The sequence below is a fragment of the Anolis sagrei genome, chromosome 4 (assembly GCF_037176765.1).
Source record: "Anolis sagrei isolate rAnoSag1 chromosome 4, rAnoSag1.mat, whole genome shotgun sequence".
Lineage (NCBI taxonomy): Eukaryota > Metazoa > Chordata > Lepidosauria > Squamata > Dactyloidae > Anolis > Anolis sagrei.
Window position 1 is genome coordinate 21,526,220 of NC_090024.1, and position 22,050 is coordinate 21,548,269.

At 40.7% G+C, this 22,050-nt stretch overlaps 2 protein-coding genes across 3 annotated transcripts in view; one reads left to right on the plus strand and one right to left on the minus strand.

The window, feature by feature from the left end:
- MTBP (MDM2 binding protein) overlaps positions 1-17,301 on the minus strand; it is a 39,178-nt gene extending 21,877 nt beyond the window's left edge. The window contains exons 1-10 of one of the 2 annotated variants that reach the window (XM_067467312.1): positions 17,166-17,301; positions 14,646-14,726; positions 13,385-13,458; positions 13,154-13,299; positions 8,549-8,607; positions 6,580-6,724; positions 4,786-4,900; positions 4,285-4,425; positions 1,573-1,667; positions 447-519 (exon numbers count right to left, since the gene is read on the minus strand). In XM_067467312.1, coding sequence (XP_067323413.1) covers positions 447-519; positions 1,573-1,667; positions 4,285-4,425; positions 4,786-4,900; positions 6,580-6,724; positions 8,549-8,607; positions 13,154-13,299; positions 13,385-13,458; positions 14,646-14,726; positions 17,166-17,247 — 1,011 coding nt within the window. In that variant the 5' untranslated portion in view covers positions 17,248-17,301. Of the gene's footprint in view, positions 1-446; positions 520-1,572; positions 1,668-4,284; positions 4,426-4,785; positions 4,904-6,579; positions 6,725-8,548; positions 8,608-13,153; positions 13,300-13,384; positions 13,459-14,645; positions 14,727-17,165 lie in introns of both variants that reach the window. The other variant, XM_067467311.1, reaches the window with a different exon arrangement.
- Positions 17,302-17,351: 50 nt separating this feature from the next.
- Positions 17,352-22,050, plus strand: part of MRPL13 (mitochondrial ribosomal protein L13) — a 35,757-nt gene continuing 31,058 nt past the window's right edge. The window contains exons 1-2 of the mRNA XM_060775832.2: positions 17,352-17,423; positions 21,324-21,447. Of these exons, the coding sequence (XP_060631815.2) occupies positions 17,397-17,423; positions 21,324-21,447 (151 nt within the window). The 5' untranslated portion in view covers positions 17,352-17,396. The remainder of the gene's footprint in view (positions 17,424-21,323; positions 21,448-22,050) is intronic.

Sequence of the window (22,050 nt, forward strand, 5' to 3'; positions counted from 1 at the left end):
TACTCTATTATTACATTTATTATTTTACTTTATAATTGTTATTGCCACATTCATTATTTTACTCTTTTATTATTGTTATTATCACATTCATTATTTTCTATTATTGTTATTATTACATTTATTATTTTACTCTATTATTATTGGAAGGATACGTAAGCACATTTACATTGAAGAAGGTTATAATAATTGTTTAATCAGAGTTGGACAGTCTTATCTTAAATTACAGTTTTATGTAAATATTCAAAAACATTTAACTTACTGATTCCTCAATTAATGTAATTTTATTGGCATCTCGGCTTATACTTGAAGCAATCCATTTTCACAGTTTTTTGTGGTAAAATTAGGTGCCTCGGTTTAAACTCAGGTCAGCTTATACTCGAGTATATACGGTATATTTAAATGCTACAGAGTGCTTTATTTTACTTAAAAGCAAGACTATACCTTACCTTTCCAGGCAAAGATGACATCTGATTCCAAAATAATCTAGATTTTTCCTCAACATTAGTTCTTGCCAAGCTCCTACACAGCAAATTAAGGAATCAATTTTCACACATAGCCATAAAAACCTAACATTGAAAACTATCCATGCTACATTAACATTTCCCCCCAATGTGTTTATACACTGGAAATCAATGCTCCTCAAACATTTATTCTCATAAAGTCTTGGTTTATGATGGCCATGTGATTTTTCAAGAATACTAACCCAATATATATAGTAGCAAATTGGCACAAATATTCTGTGATGAAATAGTTACTGATATCATGGTAAGGGTCCCATACAGACAACAGTGCAAGATACATATTGATGAGCTCCTATAAGGTGGTTTTTGAAAATTCGCAACTGGTTGTTTGGATGCCTCATGATCCCATCCAGTATGATGTTTGGACACAAACCAACTCTCACTAACCCCTATAATTTTTAAAGAAGACTCTGGCCTATTTGATCATACTATAGCATTAAAATACATACATACACTTTATTTATACTCCGCTTTATCTCCACGGAGGAACCCAGAGTGGATACATATGAAGCAAACATGCAATGCCTCTTTACACGAACAATGATATACAATACACAGATGAGGTAAAGGCCATCTCCTTTTCCATTTCCGGCCTCTGGAGGCGATGTTCAACTTCTGGCCATGGGGAGGTGCTGTTGTTCTATTTTCCATGCCAAAGGAGCCTGCTGTCCTGTCCATAGGCATCTCCAATCTTTTTGCCGCCATGTCTGCAAGGGGCGCACTTTTACCTTCCCATTGAGGACATATCTATTGATCTACTTGCATTGCATGCATTCGAACTTCTAGGTTGGCAGAAGCTAGGGCTGACACCCCGACTTGCAGCTTCAAACTGTTGATCCTCCGAAAAATCCTGCAGCTAGTGGCTTTAACTGCTGTGCTATCATGGCCCCTTAAATCTAAAAGGTCTAACTTTTTTTCATAATCCTAAACTTTGATACAGCTGTGTGTTTAAAGGTAGATACTACTTATCCAAACATTTTCTGTTTCAGAATTGTGTATCAAGATATGCACCCAGGAGACTAAAAATCATACAAAATAAGAAAAAGGATACAGCTCAAAATGACTCTTTGACACAAAAGATGAGGGCAGATGGGACAGCAGCACCATTTGAACAAATTTTAATGCAGGGCTATAATAATGGAAAACCTGTGAAGAAATTAAGTTGAAAAGATCATTTTGACATCATTTCTGCATATGCCAAGACACATTATGTACATACCTGGGTCATGTACTTAGGAGACAGACAGGATATAAATCAATGAAATAAATAAATATACACTTCTAAACAAGATGTGAAGTGGGTTATAAATGCTAAATTTGTATCCAAAAGCAAGTTTTCCACTTCCACTTCCACCTGCACAACACTATGAAAGTTTGCAGACCGGCAACCAGGATATGCTTCAGAGGTGATATGGGAAAATCAACAATTTGGAGTAATGAAATTTGATGGACTGACTTAGTAGCCAGTCTAAAGTTTATTGCTTATTTCCAAGGAAAGCAAGCTTCAGAACAAATTGCATTTACTTGCATTCTTCCTTTTCTGGTCTTATCCTATCCCTCTTCCAGGAATGATCTTAAGGCTGTTAGTTTCTAGTACGTAAAAACCTGTCTATTTTGCCTGTGTAACTCTGTAGGATAGTAATCACTCTTTCAAAGGTTCAATTTCAAACAACCTGTCCACAGATATGTGTTTATGTTCCATTAATTCTGTACATGTACAGTATTAAGGAACCTGACACTCATTTTACTCTGTTTATTCTCCCAGCTTGCTACGTAAACATTTCTACAAGGTATAAGGGAGAGAGAAGGAAAATGCAACCCTCACAGTGCATATGGTCCCTGTTCCTGTACTTTATTGACTCTTATCCATTCCTCCTGAGATTCTCAAGCCCCTTCACTCCACATTAAAAAGTGGGATGATTTCTCAGATGAGATATGCTTCCAAATAACCCTTTTACTATGTCTGGAAAACTGGAAATTACGTGGCTGGAGTTGGATTTTCCTCCTTCCAGTTGTCTTTTGTTTCAAAAAAGTGTGGTGAATCCTGATGGAGACAGGCTTTAATACAACAGGATAGTGATGGTGGAAGCAGAATGTTAAGTGAACACTGCACCTTCTCTTTCTTATTGTTTTACTACCCTATGACTCTGAAATCTGTTTTGTGGAAGGAAGGGTGAGAGGTGTTGATATTCAACCCCACACTGCCTAAGTCTCAAGTCCACAAAGAGGAGAAGTTAGTTAGTATTAGAATTGTTTGAGGGTTTCCCTTCCCTTTTGTCCTCTTTCTCTGTTTCTGCTCTCATTCTGATTGGTTATGTAAAATTAATACTTTTCTACTGTAAGCCTTTTTGAAAATCTGACTTCTGTTTCTTACATCAGAGTATTGTTGTGTGCTTTGAGCTCTCTCTCTGTGTCAGGAGAGATGTAGTGATTGGTGTTTTTTCCCCTTTCTTTGAAATCTTAGAACAGGTGGGTGTTAAGAGTAACTCAGACCCAGTTCTTCATTATTAAGAAATGCAGTTATGTCTTATTATTGTACATAAACCTTTTTGTGATATTTAAGATTGGACTCTGTATCTTTGCCTGCCTGAATTTGAAATTCTTTACTAGATGTGAGCTCTTGCTCAACTTTAGGTATCCTGTTTGATATTTGGATGCTCTGCTATATTTAGGGTAGTTTTCTCTAACAGGAGGAAGGGTGGGAGGAAGAATTTAAGAAAGATAGAAAAGAGGGAGGGAGGGAGGGAGGAAGAAAATAAAGGAAAGGAAAAGAAAAGAAAAAAAAAGAAAAGAAAGAAGAAAAGAGAAGAAGCAGGGGTGTCATGAGTGAGGCTTTTTCACCCCAATGGGAGAAAGGCATTCACAACAGTGTTGTTTCCTCTGGAGTTAATCCAATGTCTTTCTCCCTTCATCTTCTTATTCTTCCCCCCTCTTCCTCTTTCTTTTCCTGCTCTTCTTCTTTTCTGTCTCTGGCCTTTCGCTTTTGCTCTGAACCTTCCCATCAAAAGTTTTTCACCAGTAACCACAGACAGTTCCATTCCAAAGCAGCAGAGGCTGTTAAATGAGAATTTCTTCAGAATTCAAAAGAAGAGGGGCCGACCAAGGGCAAGATGGATGGATGGGATCCTTGAAGTGACTGGATTGACCTTGAAAGAGCTGGGGGTGGTGACGGCCGACAGGGAGCTCTGGCGTGGGCTAGTCCATGAGGTCACAAAGAGTTGGAAACGACTGAAGGAATGAACAACAACAACAACCATCCTAAATATGGGGAGTCAGTTTGGTGTAGTGCTTTGAACCTTAAATTAAAGCTCTGAATCAACTGGCTGATCATGGAAAGGTCATACTATCTCAGCCTCAGAGGAGGACAAAGGCAAATCCCCTATGAATAAATGTTGCCAAGAAAACTCTGTGATGTGGTTGCTTTAGGGTTGCCTTACATTGGAAACAACTTGAATGCACATAAAAAGTCTAATTAATAATTAATTATACCTTTCCTTGGAAAGTGTGGCCCAAAGAGGTTGCGTTTATTTGAATTCGGGGTCTTATTACTACCAAATCATGCAGGCCTGCTGTATAGAACAGCAAAGGAAGCATGCTTTGTGACCAGACTTTTAAGTGATTTATTTTGCTTTTGTGTGCAAATACCATTCTTTTAGAATATACTCTCTTCTACTGTATTGCACAGTTGTGGCTAGATTTACTTGTCACTGATTCTTAAACATTAAGGAACACCATTCAAAGAGAGATAAACCAAATACATTACCTCTGGCAAATGAATAGTAGTATTCTTAGTCTGTTCAGTTTCAGTGGGAGAAAAGGAACTATTAAAGCACAAAGTGCTGAGTGGCCTTCTTGATTCAATGCCTTTTATGCAGAAGTCTGGAAAAGTAATTTCAGATGCAAACTGAAGAAAACAGAAACAGTAGAATTAAGCAAAAATGCAGATTTTGTTTGAAGATGTTAGAAATATTCAAATGCAAAATTAAACTGAAACAAAGTGAATTTAAATAATTAAAAATAAACACGATTAGATTTTTTAAAAATACAAAACAGCTTTTCTAAAGTAACAAAAGTTTATTTCTGTGCATGCACTGGTCTCATTGGCATCTCTTTCCTGTCTTTCCAAAATGACCAACAGGAAAAAAAAGCTGGCAGAGTGAAGTAGCTAATTCACTTTGCTTTCATGTATGAACTTAGTATGCATTTTTCAGCACTTAAATATAAGAAACACTGCTATACTTTTAATGAATTTCCATATCAATACCTTTCGCTCCCATATCTGAATCTTTCCTCTCCACAATTCTCTCGGATCAATGCTACTTTGTAGATTTTCGGGAGTCACAATATCAGCTGAAAGGTAGTCTGCAACTTTTTTCCAACTACTGAAAGAAGAAAAAATGTACATTTGTGCCTCACTAGCATCAAACTTGAAAGCTATGAATGCCTAAAACCAGTATCTGTTGTTTAATAATAACATAACATCAGCCATTATTTACTGTTCAAACACTTTAGCATCCAGATTTTTTCGCCAGTTGGAACACGGAAAAAAATAGTCCAATAGTAAGGCAAACACATTTTAGTGGGTTGCTGTGAGTTTTCTGGGTTGTATGGCCATGTTCCAGAAGCATTCTCTCCTGACATTTCACCCACATCTATGGCAGCCATCCTCAGAGGTTGAGAGGTCTGTTGAAAATTAGGCAAGTGAGGTTTACATATCTGTGGAATGTCCAGAGTGGGAGAAAGAACTCTTGTCTGTTTGAGGCAAGTGCGAATGTTGCAATCAGTCAGGCTTTGAAGCTGCAAGGCCATTAAATGCTAATCAAGGTGGCCAATTGCAACATTCACACTTGCCTCAAGCAGGCAAAGAGTTCTTTCTTGTCTGCATGATGCAGACAAGAAAGATATGTGCATATTTTGTATATACTTTTATTTAACCAACTCTACATAATGATCAGAAAATGCAAGTCAGGAACGGAAAATCTGAAAACACTGGGGAATTCCTTATCCACCCACAAGTCACTTCTTCTGCGATCTCTGATCAAAGATAAGAAGCTATTTAAAGCCTGGAAAGATACTGCATGAAACTGAGCTCTGGTTTTCAAGTTCCCTGCCCCTTTTCTAGAGTCTTGAAACTCCTCCTTAGTATTTTAGTATTTAAGGTAAGGCTGTCGAAGCCTAACTTACAAACTAAAAGGTAACTAAATGGCCATGACACCTAAGCTAGCCCACTGTAACACTGAAACATACCTTACAACACCGCCAGAGGCAACATATTGGGACAACTTCCAGTACAGTTCAAGTAATAATAATAATAATAATAATAATAATAATAATAATAACTTAAATTTATACCCCGTCACCACCTCCCCAAGGGACTCGGAGTGGCTTGCATGAGGCCGAGGCCAACAACACATCAATAAAACAAGAAAGCAATAAACAAAAACAATACAATTAATATAAATCACATATAAACATTAATACACAAGGATTAAAAAACCTATGGCCGGGCCAAATGTAACAGCTTAAAATTAAAAAATAAACGCTGGGCATGAACAAGGTAGGAGGGTTTTAAAAGAAGTGAGGGGAGCGCAATCCAATGAATCATTAAAGTGCATCCTGAGGACATTTTGCTGGGGATTATTTCCTTATTCCGGGAAGGCACAATGGAACAGCCACATTTTCAGGCTCCTCCTAAAGACTGCCAATGTTGGGGCATGCCTGATATCCCTGGGAAGTGAGTTCCAGAGTTGGGGGGCCACCACCGAGAAGGCCCTCTCCCTCGTCCCCACCAATTGCACCAGCGAGGGAGGCGGGAGCACGAGCTGGGTCTCTCCAGATGAACGAAGAGATCATGTGGGTTTGCACAAAGAAACGCGGTCAAGTACCAGGACAAGAAGGAAATTCTAACTTAAATTGTCTCTCATCAAACAAAGTATCAATGAAAAACGTGATCATTTTTTCTCTCAAATGTGCCTGCTAAAATGTGGCACTTTTCTTTCAAAATATGATTCTTATAAAGCATCACAGTTGCCTGAATGATTGATGTATTGCCACTCACCTTTTGTTTTCATTTGTTACAAGAGTGATTTTCGCTGCATGCCATTCTCTCAGGTGTTTTAAAGCACCAATGACTGGCAAACAGTCTTTCAATCTGGGGATCTCTGTTTCTGAAGCATGCCATATGACATCAACCATGGCTTTTCCTGTAGAGGCAATTACAATGGGCATATAACATATAAGAAAGATATTTAAACACCTCCTAGCAAAAAAGAGAAATAGAAAGTCACAAAATTAAGAGTTAATGTTGTAGTTCAGCATGATGGAAACGGTGCTACTACTGGTAGGAGGGAGAAGAGGGCTGCGCAGGTGTTGGAAGAGGAGCAGCAGCGAAAGCGGATTAGAGAGATAATCATGGCCCCGAGTGATTCTGAAACCTTTGAAGGTTTCTCCGACTGTGAGATGGGGGATGGGGAGGAATGCAGGGGAGTCAAGCGGGTTACTCGCGACTCGGAGTCTGATGAGGAAGCATATCCGTGATATACTTACAGTTCCTACAGAGGACGAAGATTTCATGAGCTTTGAAAGGAGTGATGGGTCTGGGAGTGACATGGGATCGATTGGACCCGTGTACAGGAGATTAGGGATATCTGTAACCAACCCACTTCCAGCGATGACTTTGAGGGGTTTACAGAGGAATGGAACCGGGGAGCACTTGGCAAGATCTAAGTCTTGACAGATGCTGGCAGAGGTGGAGGGATGGGCGCTCGGGTTCAGCTGCAGGGAATGGGGCAGCGGAGAGTGATGATGAAAGGGTGGGGAGCTCCTCATCCTCTGATGAGGAACTTTAGGATAAAAGTGTTTACTGTTTGCATGACTCTTTGCAGAAGGTAAAGTGTCTCTTTTGGGGTGTGAATCTTTGTTATTGCCAATTCTTGAGCTTGGGTCCTTGGACTACAGATTCCTGTGTTCCTGCGATTACTTCTTGTGTCTCCACAAACTACAACTTCTACTCTACGGTTTTGACTCCGGAACGCTTTGAGACAACACGCTTTTGACTCTTGGACTTTGTTTACCTGTTTGCATCTTGCTACGACTTCGGGCCATTTTGGGAACTGTGTTTTTGCCTGCTCCTAGTTTGCCTTTGTATCTTCTGTGAACTGTGTGAGTTTAAAATGGATTGCTGAATACCTTAGTTAAACCGGATTAAACGCCAGGATAATCCGGGTTATATTTCAGTTGCTATTTTCACCTTGTTTTTGATATCAACTCTTTCTTTGCATTTCTGGCACTGAAGTAAGTGCTTCAAAGACTATTTTGTGAACAATAAAACTTTGTTTGAACTCTGCATTGTGTGTTGGGCTCCTTTAAGGCTTCTGGGTCTTCACAGTTAATTTCTCTCTTCTATTTGGTTATTTTTTAGCCTGGCTTTCTCCCAATATGGGAGCCAAATTGCACACAATAAAAGGAAGGACCAATTTGGAGACACTTTGAACGAAGTTTCTAAGAAGGGAGACCTTCTAGTCCACAGTCCTCGGAAACAGAAGCTCCTTGCTTCTCAGATATTCAGTGATCAACTCATTAATCATGAAAGAACAGAGAGGGAGATCAGAAAAACACAATGTTTAAGCTATTCTCCCCAGCATCTCCCTCCATGGTCTATATATGTTTTGTGTTTGTTAAGACAAAGAAGATAAGAGTAGCAAGTGTGCACAAGTACTAGAAAGAAAGAAAAAGATAGTGTCCCCACCCGTTTTCTCAGATTTCCATTTTTGGCCCTAAAACATTGCATGCTGAAATGGAAAAGGTTCAGTACTGGTTGATGGCACTATAAAGCTGTTCAGAGGGACAAAATTACTTCCCGGAAAGATGAAATCATATAAGACAAACAAAATGAAAAGCCACTTGAAGAAAATTCAGTATACCAACATGGAAAACAATTTGCGACAAATACGTTAAACCCAAAGTGATTAAAACACACAAGTAGAGAGAAATATAAAACTTTCATATTCAAAATGTTTTTGAGTTACCAGGGGCAGGAAGCTTGTCTGCCAAGAGATGTATACTCTCTGCAGATTCTTCATAAAGACTGAAAGATAAATTTGAAAATAAAGAAAAATATTACCATCCCTGAAGTATGTTACAGAGTGATTAATTATGATATTCAGATATCAGATCATCATATTTTTGGACCGAAAAACAGGACAGGTAAGATTTCTAATGTGTTGCTGGTTGTCAGCATTTGACTAGTAGATTGCAGCACAGAAATATCAATCCCAAATAAAAAAAGACAGGAGGACGTCACAGTTGTTGTTGTTTACCTACAGGTCATTTCCGCCTTACAGCATCACTAGGGCAAACCTACTGTGGGATTTTCTTGGCAGAATTTGGTCAGAGAGGGTTGCCCTTACCATCCTCTGGGGCTGAAACAGTGCGATTTACACAAAGTCACGCAGTGAGTTTCCACAACTAAGCATTTTCTTTGTGTTTTCTCTTTCTTTAATTCCAAATGTAGATGCTGTTTATATGAGATCTTTACCAACAAACTCCAGTAATAAATGCATCAAGGTCAACAGCACAGCTGAAGCTCAAACGTAGTATTTTATGTAGTAATCTAAACTATTGCTCAGTGCAAACCGTGGAACAGACTTATAATTTCTAAGACAATTCACTCTGACATTGTTATTATATACCTGCAAGTCCCTTCCGACTTATGATGACCCTAAGATGAAATTATCATGGGGTTTTCTGGGGCTGAGAGAATGTGACTCACCCAGTGGGTTTCTATGGCCAAATGGGGAAGCAAACTCCAGAGTCACAGCCCAAGGCATAAAGTGTACCAGCTAAATTACAACTACCTTTATTAAAGACAGTTGAATTGAAATATTGATTCAATTAGTGGTCCAGGTTTGAATTAAATAAGAAAAAAATAACAATAGGAATAATAATTCATTTCCTCAGCGGAATCTAGCATCACAATGGTTAGAGAAGAGATGAAAAGAGTGAATTACTGTTAAAATAAAAAAAAAATAAAACCCCAAAACAAATAGATCGTTGCAGAAGTCATACTATGTAATATGGAGAGGTATTGTTCATCAGTGCATTTATAGCTCTTGAGTATCCCTTCAGTTTTTTCTTGCAAAAGTAGTCCAGTTAAACCACACCAGGAAACCACAAAGATGAAGAAATGTGTATACTGTAAGCACAATAGCCTTAAAATGCCACCTCCAAGTCTTTGAAAAGCTATCATTGGTACAATTTTCATTTCTGTCACTCACTCTGTTTCCAGTAGTAACACACACTCACATTCCATGCTGTCAATCTTAATGCTGGTGTTTGGTTTTTTTTGTTTTGTTTTTTTGCTACTAACATGAGTTTTACAGTACAGTGCATGCATGTCACAGCCGCAAAGCTTTGGAAAGTAATTTTGGGGATTGCAACTTTCAGACTCCCCAGCTGGCATCCCTACTAGATTTTTCTGGGAGCTGTAGTCCCAAAAAGGAACTTTTCCAACTACTAACTGAGAGCATGGCTGGCTCCTGCCTACATCACAGAAATAATGTTATGTTGCTTGGTCCAGAGAAGGATGAGCAACTATGGGAACAAAAGGATAGGAGAGGAAACATATATTGCCTACATGAGAAAATCTATGGACTTGAAAGGTTCAACCATTTTTTAACCATTAAAAAGTACTCCAGGCAAACAGAGAAAAGAACCAGTAATGGATGTACAAAAGTATCCTTGTGATGCTGATATAAAATTTACAGTCAAACTCAAGTCTTTCACTATTATGGGTTCACTATATAAATGCAGTCTTATGCATGTTTAATCAGAAGAAAACATCACTGCAGATCAAGGAAAACTTGTTCTGAGTGTGACATTTAGGTTTGCAGCCTAAGACAGAAAGACATTTCTGTTTTGGAAACTGAATGACTGGCTCCCCCTTCTGTTTGCATTGACAGACTAATCACACAATTCTTACAATGTGTAAATTCAGGGATCACAATAAGTTGACAGGCAACTTGAAGAATCATATACCACATTATGTTCGCAATTCATTCGTGAACGGAAAATACAAGCATAAGGGTTTAACGTCTCTTTAACAAGTTGCTAGAGTTATAGGCCCAATACATAACTACTACTAGATGCTCTTCGGCAGCACAAAAGTGGGATAAAATATACACACCCCATGTTCAGACATTCTAAGGTAATATTTCTCAAAACACACAGTAAAATGACCTTGGTATGATAATTTTCCTACTTTTGGTTAGGGTATCATAAGTACAAATTACACACTGTATGTGGGGTTGCCTCTGAAAATTACTCCACCTAGTCCAACGCTCGGCAGCCAGGTTGCTCACAGGAGCGGGGCACAGGAAGCGTACAACTCCCTTGTTATGCCAGTTCCATTGGCTGCCTATTAGCTTCCAAGTGCAATTCAAAGTGCTGGTTTTAAAGCCCGGTTCAGCACAGTTTGCCTGTCCCAACATATCTCCCTCTACAAATCACCAAGGACCTTAAGATCATCCGGGGAGGCCCTGCTCTTGGTCCCACTGCCATCGAAGTAGCGTTTGGTGGGGACGAGAGACAGGACTTTCTCTGTGGTGGCCCCTCAGCTGTGGAACTCCCTCCCTAATGAGGTCAGATTTGGCCCCTCCCTCCTGATCTTCTGGAAGAAACTTAAATCCCGGCTATGGGATCAAGCATTTGCAGAATAGACCGATTTATTGGTGAATATAAGACTTTATTTGACTGCAATAAACTAATTTGGATGGCAATTTTAACCTGAACTGTTTTAAATGTATATTTATAACTGTTTAAATGTATATGGTTGTATTTTATGATATGTTTTATAGTGTGTTGGTACTGAATGGTTGCCTGTTTAAATAAATAAATAAAATGTTTGATTAAACCAGAGGTCCTCAAACTTTTTAAGCAGAGGGCCAGGTCACAGTCCCTCAAACTGTTGGAGGGCTAAATTATAATTTGAAAAAATACCCATGAATGATTTCCTATGCACACTGCACATATTTGTAGTGCAAAACCATTTTAAAACAATACAATAATTAAAATGAATAACAATTTTAACAAATATGAACTTATTAGTATTTCAATGAAAAGTATGGGCCTGCTTTTGGCTGATGAGATAGGGTTGTTGTTGTTGTTGTTGTGTGCTTTCAGGTCATTTGAGACTTAGGTTGACCCTGAGTGAGGGCCAGGTAAATGACTTTGGAGGGCCGTATCCAGCTCCCGGGCCTTAGTTTGAGGACCCCTGGATTAAACTGTCAATGCAAATAGAAGGAGCAAGCCACACAATCCTCTAGGAATGATGCGGGGGGAAATGGAGGGAAAAAGGAAGAGGGGCCAACCAAGGGCAAGATGGATGGTATCCTTGAAGTGGCTGGTTTGACTCTGAAGGAGCTGGGGGTGGTGATGGCTGACAGGGAGCTCTGGCGTGGGCTGGTCCATGAGGTCACGAAGAGTCGGAAGCGACTAAACGAATAAACAACAAAAAGAATGCTCCCCTTCCATTGAAAGGCAAGTTATACATGCACACCTATCTCATTTGCAAAGCCTACAATAGTCCTTCCCAATATTAGAGCACGGCAAATTATAGTAAAAGAGGATGGTAGAGTAAATTACTCTGAAATTACCTTTTTAACCATTTTTGACTACTAAGAGCAGGCCTTCAGTTTATCACAAAACTAAGACCTTCTAGGGCCCCCTGATGGTACAACAGATAAACCGCTGAGCTGCTGAACTTGCTGACCAAAAGGTTGGCAGCTTCTATAAGGCCCAGCTTCTGCCAAACAATTTATTTAAAACTTTTATATCCCAATTTTCTCACCTCCGTAAGGGGACTCAGACTGCCTAGCAATTTGAAAACATGCATGTGTAATTAGATCAATAGGTACCGCTTATGTGGGAAGGTAATAAGACTCCATGCAGTCATGCTGGCCACATGACCTTGGAGGGGTCTATAGACAACGCTGGTTCTTTGGCTTAGAAATGGAGATGAGTATCACCTCCCAGAGTTGGACACGACAAGACTTAATGCCAGGGGAAATCTTTACCTTTACTTTATGATCTCAGTCCTAGTATATTCCTCACCTAAGAGCATTCCATGCAAGACATCCTGTCCTCATTTTTAACTGAAAAGCAAGCCAAACCCATTTCTACATTAATTCGTTAGTTCTTGTCCCAAGTACATCTGTCTGTGATCCTGATGAAATCTCAAGAGAGGTCCTTTAAATGTACACTGAGTGTGCACTGAGTGAATAAGAAACTCATTAATTAATTGGGCAATTTAACGGCAGAATGGTGTGATTTCCCTATTTCAAGTTTGGAGCCGAACTTCACCCATTCTTACTTTGTATTGTTTTGTTTGAGAACTATAGTGTACTGGATTGAGTGGGGGATTATGACTCTGGAAAATCCTCACTCGGGAACTTATTTGGTGCCCTTAGGCAAATCATGCTCTTATAGCTCAGAGGAAAGTGGTGGCAAGCCAACTCTGAACAATGAAAATCCTGTGATAGGGTCATCGTAAGTCAGAAATGACTTGAAGGCACACAACATCAATGCTTAATAATTTTATCAAACTTACTGAACACACAAAAATTGGATTAACTTACTCAGTCAAAGAAAAGGATTCCCGACTATTACTATCTTCTTCCTGCATGCACTGGACATCACCAAGGCATTCTTCGATATTTCTTTGAATAGAGCTTTTGTTTTGATCTGCCTCAAAATCAATGTTCTCCCAATCAGAACTGCAAAACTATTCAGATAAGAAAAAAACTCAGTAAGAGTCATTCAGTTTTGCATTAATGTTTTAAATAGCAGTTGAACAAATACTAACTCACCTGTGAAAATCCACATATTGACTGAATTGCAAAATACCATTCCTTCACACCTGGGATCCCAACAAGTGAACAGGCTAAAAGAAGAAACAATACAAATATTGCAGTTCAACCAAAAATATTTTCCATTTACAAGCGTTTTTAGTGGCCTGCAGTAGTCAAGCCAATCCTCAAGGATTATAATAATATACAAGAAATTACCCAAACTGTCTTTTCTTAGGAACCTAAACATATTGATAAATCTAATCAGACACATTTTCCCTGGATATTCTTCTAGGCTTGTGCACTTCAGCTGAAAGGCGATCCACTTTCAGTATCTGAATTTTGTTGGGTCCGTTTTCAAAAGCCTCCTGAAAATCGGCCAATGGAAAAATCTGTTTTTGACTAGGAAGCCAAAATATCCAGGAAGATCAGACCCACTGGTGACAATGGGGAGCTTACGAGCCTCCCTTTCCATTTCTTGGACTCTATGAGGAGTTTAATACAAGAGTCTGGAGAATCTGCCAAAGAGCAGTGTGACAAACCACCAGCATCATTTTTTGGAAGTGACTGAACCAACCACAACTGGAACCACCACAGAAGAATCTCTGCATAAGAACCTAAACAGAAAGAAACCATACTCTAAAATCAGGCATCCTCAAACAGTGGCCCTCCGGCTGTTTGAGCCTCCAACTCCCAGAAGCCCTAACGAACTTGTTCAATTGTTAGGAAATCTGGGAGTTGAAGGCCCAAACAGCTGGAGGGCCGCAGTTTGAGGAGGCCTGCTCTAAAATACTAAAAAAAAATACTGAAAGATCCAAGAAAATCAACAGCATACCTCTCCCAACACTGACCAATATTTATTTATTTGCTTATTTATTTATTTATTTCCTATATTTGCACCCTGCCCTTCTCCCCCCAAAGGATGGCCTAACGAAAGCATCATACGATGCTAGCATCATAAAAACAACCACAGTACAATCAAAATATTAAAAATTAAAAAAACAATAAAACAATTAATTAAGAAGACACGTCCATTAAAATCGCAATCCAAAAACTAGTCTGGGTCAATTCATTGCCATAAGTGGTGTGATCTCCTTCCACTTGCTGCTCATTGATCAAACCATCACACAGAGCAACCACGGAGGTTTCTGTTCCAAATCCAGATCTGAATTTAGACTGCAATACAGATCTAGGACAAGAAGCAAAAACTGGAAATATGTGTTGTTGCTGAATTGACCAAGTCTGGAAATAGGGCATATATTAATATTTGTCTTTTGTTTACCTGGGAGATCTTCAAGTTTTGCATTCACAGAGGGGATACAATTTCTTTCCAGCAAGTCAAAAATGCTTTGTGCTGTTAAGCCTGAAAAACATAAAGTTGAGAGGTTTTTTAAAGCATGCAATGCACTGGAACAATATTATGTACAAAAACTTGTGAAGTCTAACCTTAAATTACTCTGTGTCCTGCTGCCCAGGAGACTAGGACGCGGAGTAATGGCTTCAAACTACAAGAGAGGAGATTCCATCTGAACATGAGGAAGAACTTCCTGACTATGAGAGCAATTCAGCAGTGGAACTCTGCCCCGGAATGTGGTAGAGGCTCCTTTGTTGAAAGCTTTTCAATGGAGGCTGGATGACCATCTGTCAGAGGTGATTTCAATGCAATTTTCCTGCTTCTTGGCAGAGGGTTGGACTGGATGGCCCATGAGGTCTCTTCCAACTATATTGTTCCTATGAAATGCCATATTGTCTGTAGTGCTCGGTTACAAGCTATTGCAGAACAACCAGTATGCGCTGGTTCTGAACCTGGTTACTTTCAATGCAAATAGAGTCCTCCTCTATTTCCATTTGTTTTTAATGTGGTGCACTTGTTGCAACATTAGAACAATACTAACCATGATGGACTTGAAATTATAAGCCTGGCTTTCACAGTTTTTCAGATATTGGTTTTGTTGTTGTTGTTCATTCATTCAGACGTTTCTGACTGTTTGTGACCTCATGGACCAGTCCGCACCAGAGCTCCCTGTTGGCCGTCACCACCCTCAGCTCCTTCAAGGTCAATCCAGTCACTTCAAGGATGCCATCCATCCATCTTGCCCTTGGAAGACAATTTTCCCCAGCATAATTGTCTTCTCTAAGCTTTCCTTTTTTCTCATAATGTGGCCAAAGTACTTTATCTTGGCCTCTACTACTGGGTTTAGAAAAGGCAGAGGAATAAGAGACCAAATTGCCAATATGCGCTGGATAATGGTGAAAGAAGAAAGCACAAAAGCTGGGCTGCAGTTAAACATAAGAAAACCCCAAGATTATGGCAACAAGACTCATTGACAATTGGAAAATAGAGGGAGAAAACGTGGAGGCAATGACAGACTTTGTATTTCTAGGTGCAAAGATTACTGCAGACGCAGACTGCAGCCAGGAAATCAGGAGACGCTTACTTCTTGGGAGGAGAGCAATGGCCAATCTTGATAAAATCCTGAAGTGTAGAGACATCACACTGGCAATGAAGATCCACATAGTAAAAGCAATGGTATTCCCCATAGTCACCTACGGATGTGAGAGCTGGAACATAAGGAAGGCTGAGTGAAGGAAGACGCACGCTTTTGAACTGTGGTGTTGGAAGAAAGTTCTGAGAGTGCCTTGCACCGCCAGAAGATCCAACCAGTCCATACTGGTTACAAGAGTTATTTTGCTTATCAGTAAACATGATTGACACTGATGGGGACATGAGAGAAACCTCCTCGCAGGATTGCAAACCATCTGGGCGTCCCCTGGGCAACGTCTTCGTAGATGGCTGATTCTCTCAGTCCAGAAGCTACTTGCAGCATGCAAACACTTAAAAAATGGGGCTACAAAGAGGAATCCATGACATGCGAGTGTGGAGAAGAGCAAAGTATAGACCACCTGCTGCAATGCAACTTGAGCCCTGCTACATGCACCATGGAGGACCTTCTTGCGGCAACACCAGAGGCACTCCAAGTGGCCAGATACTGGTCAAAGGACATTTAATCAACTACCAAGTTTGCAAAATCTGTGTGTGTGTGTTTTTTTTCTTTTTCTTTTAATCTGTGTATTTGTTTTGTTCTGTTAGAATTGTAACACAATGGTATGGTTGCTGATGACACGATAAATAAAAAAAGTTTATGAATGTCTATGAGGTGATATTTAAAGGATCTTACACACTGCTAACACACCTGCTTCTAACAGAGCACAAAAGTCCAGGTATACCTCAGATAACAAAATAGATGTGTTCTTTGGCACTGCAGTCAGAATTCAATATTGTGTGTATGAATACATAACCTGGAGTAACCAGATGTTCCATTCTGATCAAGTACTTCCAAGAATTGGAAGACTATGCAGAGGAAAACTGAAGTCTGGATGGGAATGGGAAGTTTCTGCATGACCAGTGTGTGCTGTTGATAGGAAAAAGGGCAGGGGGTCAAAATGGTAAGTGGCTTATAGTAACACCAGAGGCACTCCAAGTGGCCAACCACCAAAGGATCAACTACCAAGCTTGCAAACTTTGTGTTTTGTTTGTTTGTTTGTTAAAAAATGCAATGCAACTGCTTGGTCTGTCCCTGACACGATAAATAAATATTGACACTGATACATAGAATCATAGAGTTGGAAGAGACCTTAGGCTGTTAGGAATTGTGGGAGTTGAAGTCCAAAACACCCAGAGGGCCGACGTTGGCCCATACCTGATTTACATTACATCTGTGTGTGTGTGTGTGTGTGTGTGTGTGTGAACAAAAGCAAGGCCTTGTTGTCCCTTGGCGGCCTGGGGGATCCTGCTGCTCACCTGAGGCGCCTCCTCCTTCCTCTTGGTTCCCTTCTGGGCCTCTCCTTCCCGTCCAACTCAGGAGGAGAAGGTACCGGTCCATTGTGCACAACCAGAGGAGGGCTGAGTCCTGCTCTTCCGGTTTCCGCCCTTCGAAATTCCCGCGACTAAGCCATAAGCCCCGCCCCCGCGTGCTCTGAGGCGTCCTTCCGCTTCCGGAAGAGGAGGAGCCAGCCCAAGCTTGCTGCTTCCATGGCGAGTTACACCAAGGCCGCGCAGGTGAGTGAGAGCGCCTCTTATTCCTCCTTCTCAGATTGAAACTCACTTAGAACTGCTTTAGATTGTCAGTGTGGATGTGGGGGGGGGGGGGGGGAGAGTCTCCGTCATTTTTCAATCTCTTCTTAATAATCTAATTTAGTAATATCTTTTGGAGTGGTATCTTTTAGCCCTGGGCCCTTCCACAAAGCCCTGTAACCCAGAATATCCAACTATATCTGCTTGGAACTGTGTGATCTGAGCCCTCTTCTGAATAAAATCATAGAATCAAAGAGTTGGAAGAGACCTCATGGGCCATCCAGTCCAACCCCCTGCCAAGAAGCAGGAACATTGCGCTCAAATCACCCCTGACAGATGGCCATCCAGCCCCTGTTTAAAAGCTTCCAAAGAAGGAGCCTCCACCACACTCCAGGGCAGAGAGTTCCACTGCTGAACGGCTCTCACAGTCAGGAAGTTCTTCCTCATCTTCAGATGGAATCTCCTCTCTTGTAGTTTGAAGCCATTGTTCCGCGTCCTAGTTTCCAAGGAAGCAGAAAACAAGCTTGCTCCCTCCTCCCTGTGGCTTCCTCTCACATATTTATACATGGCTATCATGTCTCCTCTCAGCCTTCTCTTCTTCAGGCTAAACATGTCCAGCTCCTTAAGCCGCTCCTCATAGGGCTTGTTCTCCAGACCCTTGATCATAGAATCATAGAATCAAAGAGTTGGAAGAGACCTCATGGGCCATCCAGTCCAACCCCATTCTGCCAAGAAGCAGGAATATTGCATTCAAATCACCCCTGCCCCTGCCCCTGTTTAAAAGCTTCCAAAGAAGGAGCCTCCACCACACTCCGGGGCAGAGAGTTCCACTGCTGAACGGCTCTCACAGTCAGGAAGTTCTTCCTCATGTTCAGATGGAATCTCCTCTCTTGTAGTTTGAAGCCATTGTTTTGCGTCCTAGTCTCCAGGGAAGCAGAAAACAAGCTTGCTCCCTCCTCCCTATGACTTCCCCTCACATATTTATTCATGGCCATCATGTCTCCTCTCGGCCTTCTCTTCTTCAGGCTAAACATGCCCAGCTCCTTAAGCCGCTCCTCATAGGGCTTGTTCTCCAGACCCTTGATCATTTTAGTCGCCCTCCTCTGGACACATTCTAGCTTGTCAATATCTCTCCACACAGCTGAATAAAATCCCACGTTATCTGCTTTGAACTGGGTTATATGGCAGTGTGGACTCAGATAATCCAGTTCAAAGCAGATATTGTGGGATTGTCTGTCGTGATATTCAGGGTTATATGGCTGTTATTCCAGTTCAAAGCAGATAATGTGGGGTTTTATTCAGCTGTGTGGAAGGGGCCTTTGATATCTTCTGTGATTGTAATTTCTCTCATTTTAAACACATAGATGGTGCATTTAATATTGAAATATAGTCAAGTTAATTTGGCTTTGTTGTTAACTACAGTCTCCTTTGGGAGCAATTGTACTGTAGAATTAATGCAGTTTGACACCACTTTAAATGTTGTGGCTCTACTACTATTATTTTGATAATTATTAAAATGATCAAGGGTCTGGAGAAGAAGCCCTATGAGGAGCGGCTTAAGGAGCTGGGCATGTTTAGCCTGAAGAAGAGAAGGCTGAGAGGAGATATGATAGCCATGTATAAATATGTGAGAGGAAGCCACAGGGAGGAGGGAGCAAGCTTGTTTTCTGCTTCCTTGGAGACTAGGACGCGGAACAATGGCTTCAAACTACAAGAAAGGAGATTCCATCTGAACATGAGGAAGAACTTCCTGACTTTCTTTCCCTTCTTGCTACTTTAATTTTCAAACACCACCAGCTGATGTATCTCTCCTAAAGTACCTTCTTTTCTTAAGAAGCTCTTTTCTGGCAGGTCAGAATCCTTCTTTCTCTTACCTTATTCTTTGTATTTACAAAGCAGTGGAACTCTCTGCCCCGGAGTGTGGTGGAGGCTCCTTCTTTGGAACCTTTTAAACAGAAGCTGGATAGCCATCTGTCAGGGGTGATTTGAATGCAATATTCCTGCTTCTTGGCAGGGGGTTGGACTAGATGGCCCATGAGGTCTCTTCCAACTCTTTGATTTGATTCTATGATTCTATTATTACACAATTTCCTTTCTCAAATGAGACTCCAAACAGCTATGGAATGTTGTACATTGCAGTTTTACAAGGTCTTTAGCCTTTATTGTCTGGTGCCCCTTCCACACATCTGTATAAAATCCACATTTAACTGGATTATATATGATAGTATGGACTCAGGGCTCTTCCAGACAGGACCTATATCCCAGGATTTGATCCCAGTTTTTTTGTTTATATCCCAGGATCTGATCCAAGGTTTTCTGTTTATCCCAGATTATCTGGCAGTTCGGACTCATATAATAATTGGATTGTCTGGACATTTCTTCCCTCTTCAAAACCTTTATTCCAATTACATGCTACTTGTTCATGCTCAGCATTATTTTTTTAAAGTTTTAATTTTAATTATTGCATTTGGCCCAGCCATTGGTTTTTAAATGTGTCGTGTTATAGTTATTGTTTTTGCTTATTTTGCTATGAGTTTTGTATTGTTTTTGTAATATTGCTGTTATTGTTATTGTTGTGTTTGGTCTCGGCCTCATGTAAGCCGCACCGAGTCCCTCGGGAGATGGTAGCGGGGTACAAATAAAGTCTTCTTCTTCTTCTAAGTCATCATCTTCTTCTTCTTCTTCTTCTTCTTCTTATTATTATTATTATCCAGGTTAAAGCAGAGAGACTGGGATCGGATCCTGGGATATATGGCCTGTCTGGAAGGGCCCTCGGATAACCCACCTCAAAGCAGATATTGTGGATCTTCTGCCTTGGATATTCTGGGTTATATGGATGTCTGGAAGGTCCCCAAGTCCAGACTGTCATTTATCCCAGTTCAAAGCAGATATTGTAGAATTTTCTACCTTGATATTCTGGGATATATGGTTGTGTGGAAGGGCCCAAAGAAGGCTGGTTCCTTGCCAAATTACAGCTCCCGCAATTCCATAGTTTTGAGCCATAGAGGTTAAAGTGGCGTCAAACTGCATTAATTCTTCAGTGTAAATGTGCCCTTTGACATTACTACTATGTATTGTCGAAGGCTTTCTTGGTCAATCACTGGCCATGAAAAGGATTCCCCCAGGCAGTAAGCAATAAGACCTTTAAGCTACAAGGCCATTAAATGCTAATCAAGGTGGCAGTCACGACATTCAAACCTGCCTCAAGCAGACAGGAGTTCTTTCTCCCACCCTGGACATTCCACAGATATATAAACCCCACTTGCCTAGTTTCCGGCGCTCCATGCAGTCATGCCGGCCACATGACCCTGGAGGTGTCTACGGACAACGCTGGCTCTTCGGCTTAGAAATGGAGATGAGCACCACACCCCAGAGTCAGACATGACTGGACTTAATGTCAGGGGACTACCTTTACTGCTTAGTTTCCAACAGACCTCACAGCCTCTGAGCATGCCTGTCATAGATGTGGGTGAAATGTCAGGAGATAATGTTTCTAGAACATGGGCATACAGCCCGGAAAACTCACAGCAACCCAGACATGGCTACTGTTTGAATTGCAGACCTCCAAGTCAGCAATCCAAGCTATGAGTCCTTTCAGACAGGGCCTGTATCCCAGGATCTGATCCCAGGTTTTCTACTTTAAACTGGATTATTTGAGTCCGCACTACCAGATAATCTAGGATAAACAGAAAACCTGGGATCCTGGGATACAGGGTCTGTCTGGAATGGTCCTATGATACTCAGTTTATTCATTAGGCTTCTAGCGATCTTTGTCACACTGCAATTCACAATGCCCAAAGTACTGGTTTGTTGTAATGGCCTGCTTTACTGTGTTAAGGATATCTGCTTCAATATATTAACTATCTTTTTGCTTTATTTTTGAAGCAATGGGCCACATTTGCTCGGTACTGGTACCTTTTAGACGCCAAGATGCAACCGCCAGGAAAGATTGCAGCCATCGCTTCCACCAAGCTTCAAGGGAAACATAAGCCTGTGTACCATGCACTGAGTGAGTGGAATAAGTTTGCTGTATCACGATAGACTTATTTACATGCTTAGAAGTATAGCTGGGCAACCTGCAACCCTAGAGCCAGGGGTGACCCTTGGTCTTATTTGAAAAGCCACTGATAAATAGTCAGATCAGGGAGTTATCTTCTGCTTTCCCAGCACTCTGGATTTTGGAACTGAAAGCAGGAGAAAGGGTTACCTTTCCTACCTTTGGTTCTGGTCTCATGCACGTCACATACCAATGCTGTCTACTATTGGCATCTGTATCCCAGCACATAACACCCATAGAATTTAAATCAATACGCCTCCACAAATTATTGATTTAAATAATGTAATTTTAAAAAAATGTTTAATTATATATTTCATGAATAGATAAATGTAATCACCATTAGTTTACAACTCTAAGAGAGTATAGGAGGAACTGGTATCTCTTATTTCCCCCATGACAAAGTCTGAATGAATGTCCATCCGTTCCTATGTTGTCTCTTTCCCTTGACTAATACCTAGAACCGAAGAGTTGGAAAAGACTACACAGTCCATGTAGTCCTGCCCCAAGTCATGCAGGAAAGGCACAATCAAAGCACCCCTGACAGATGGCCATCCA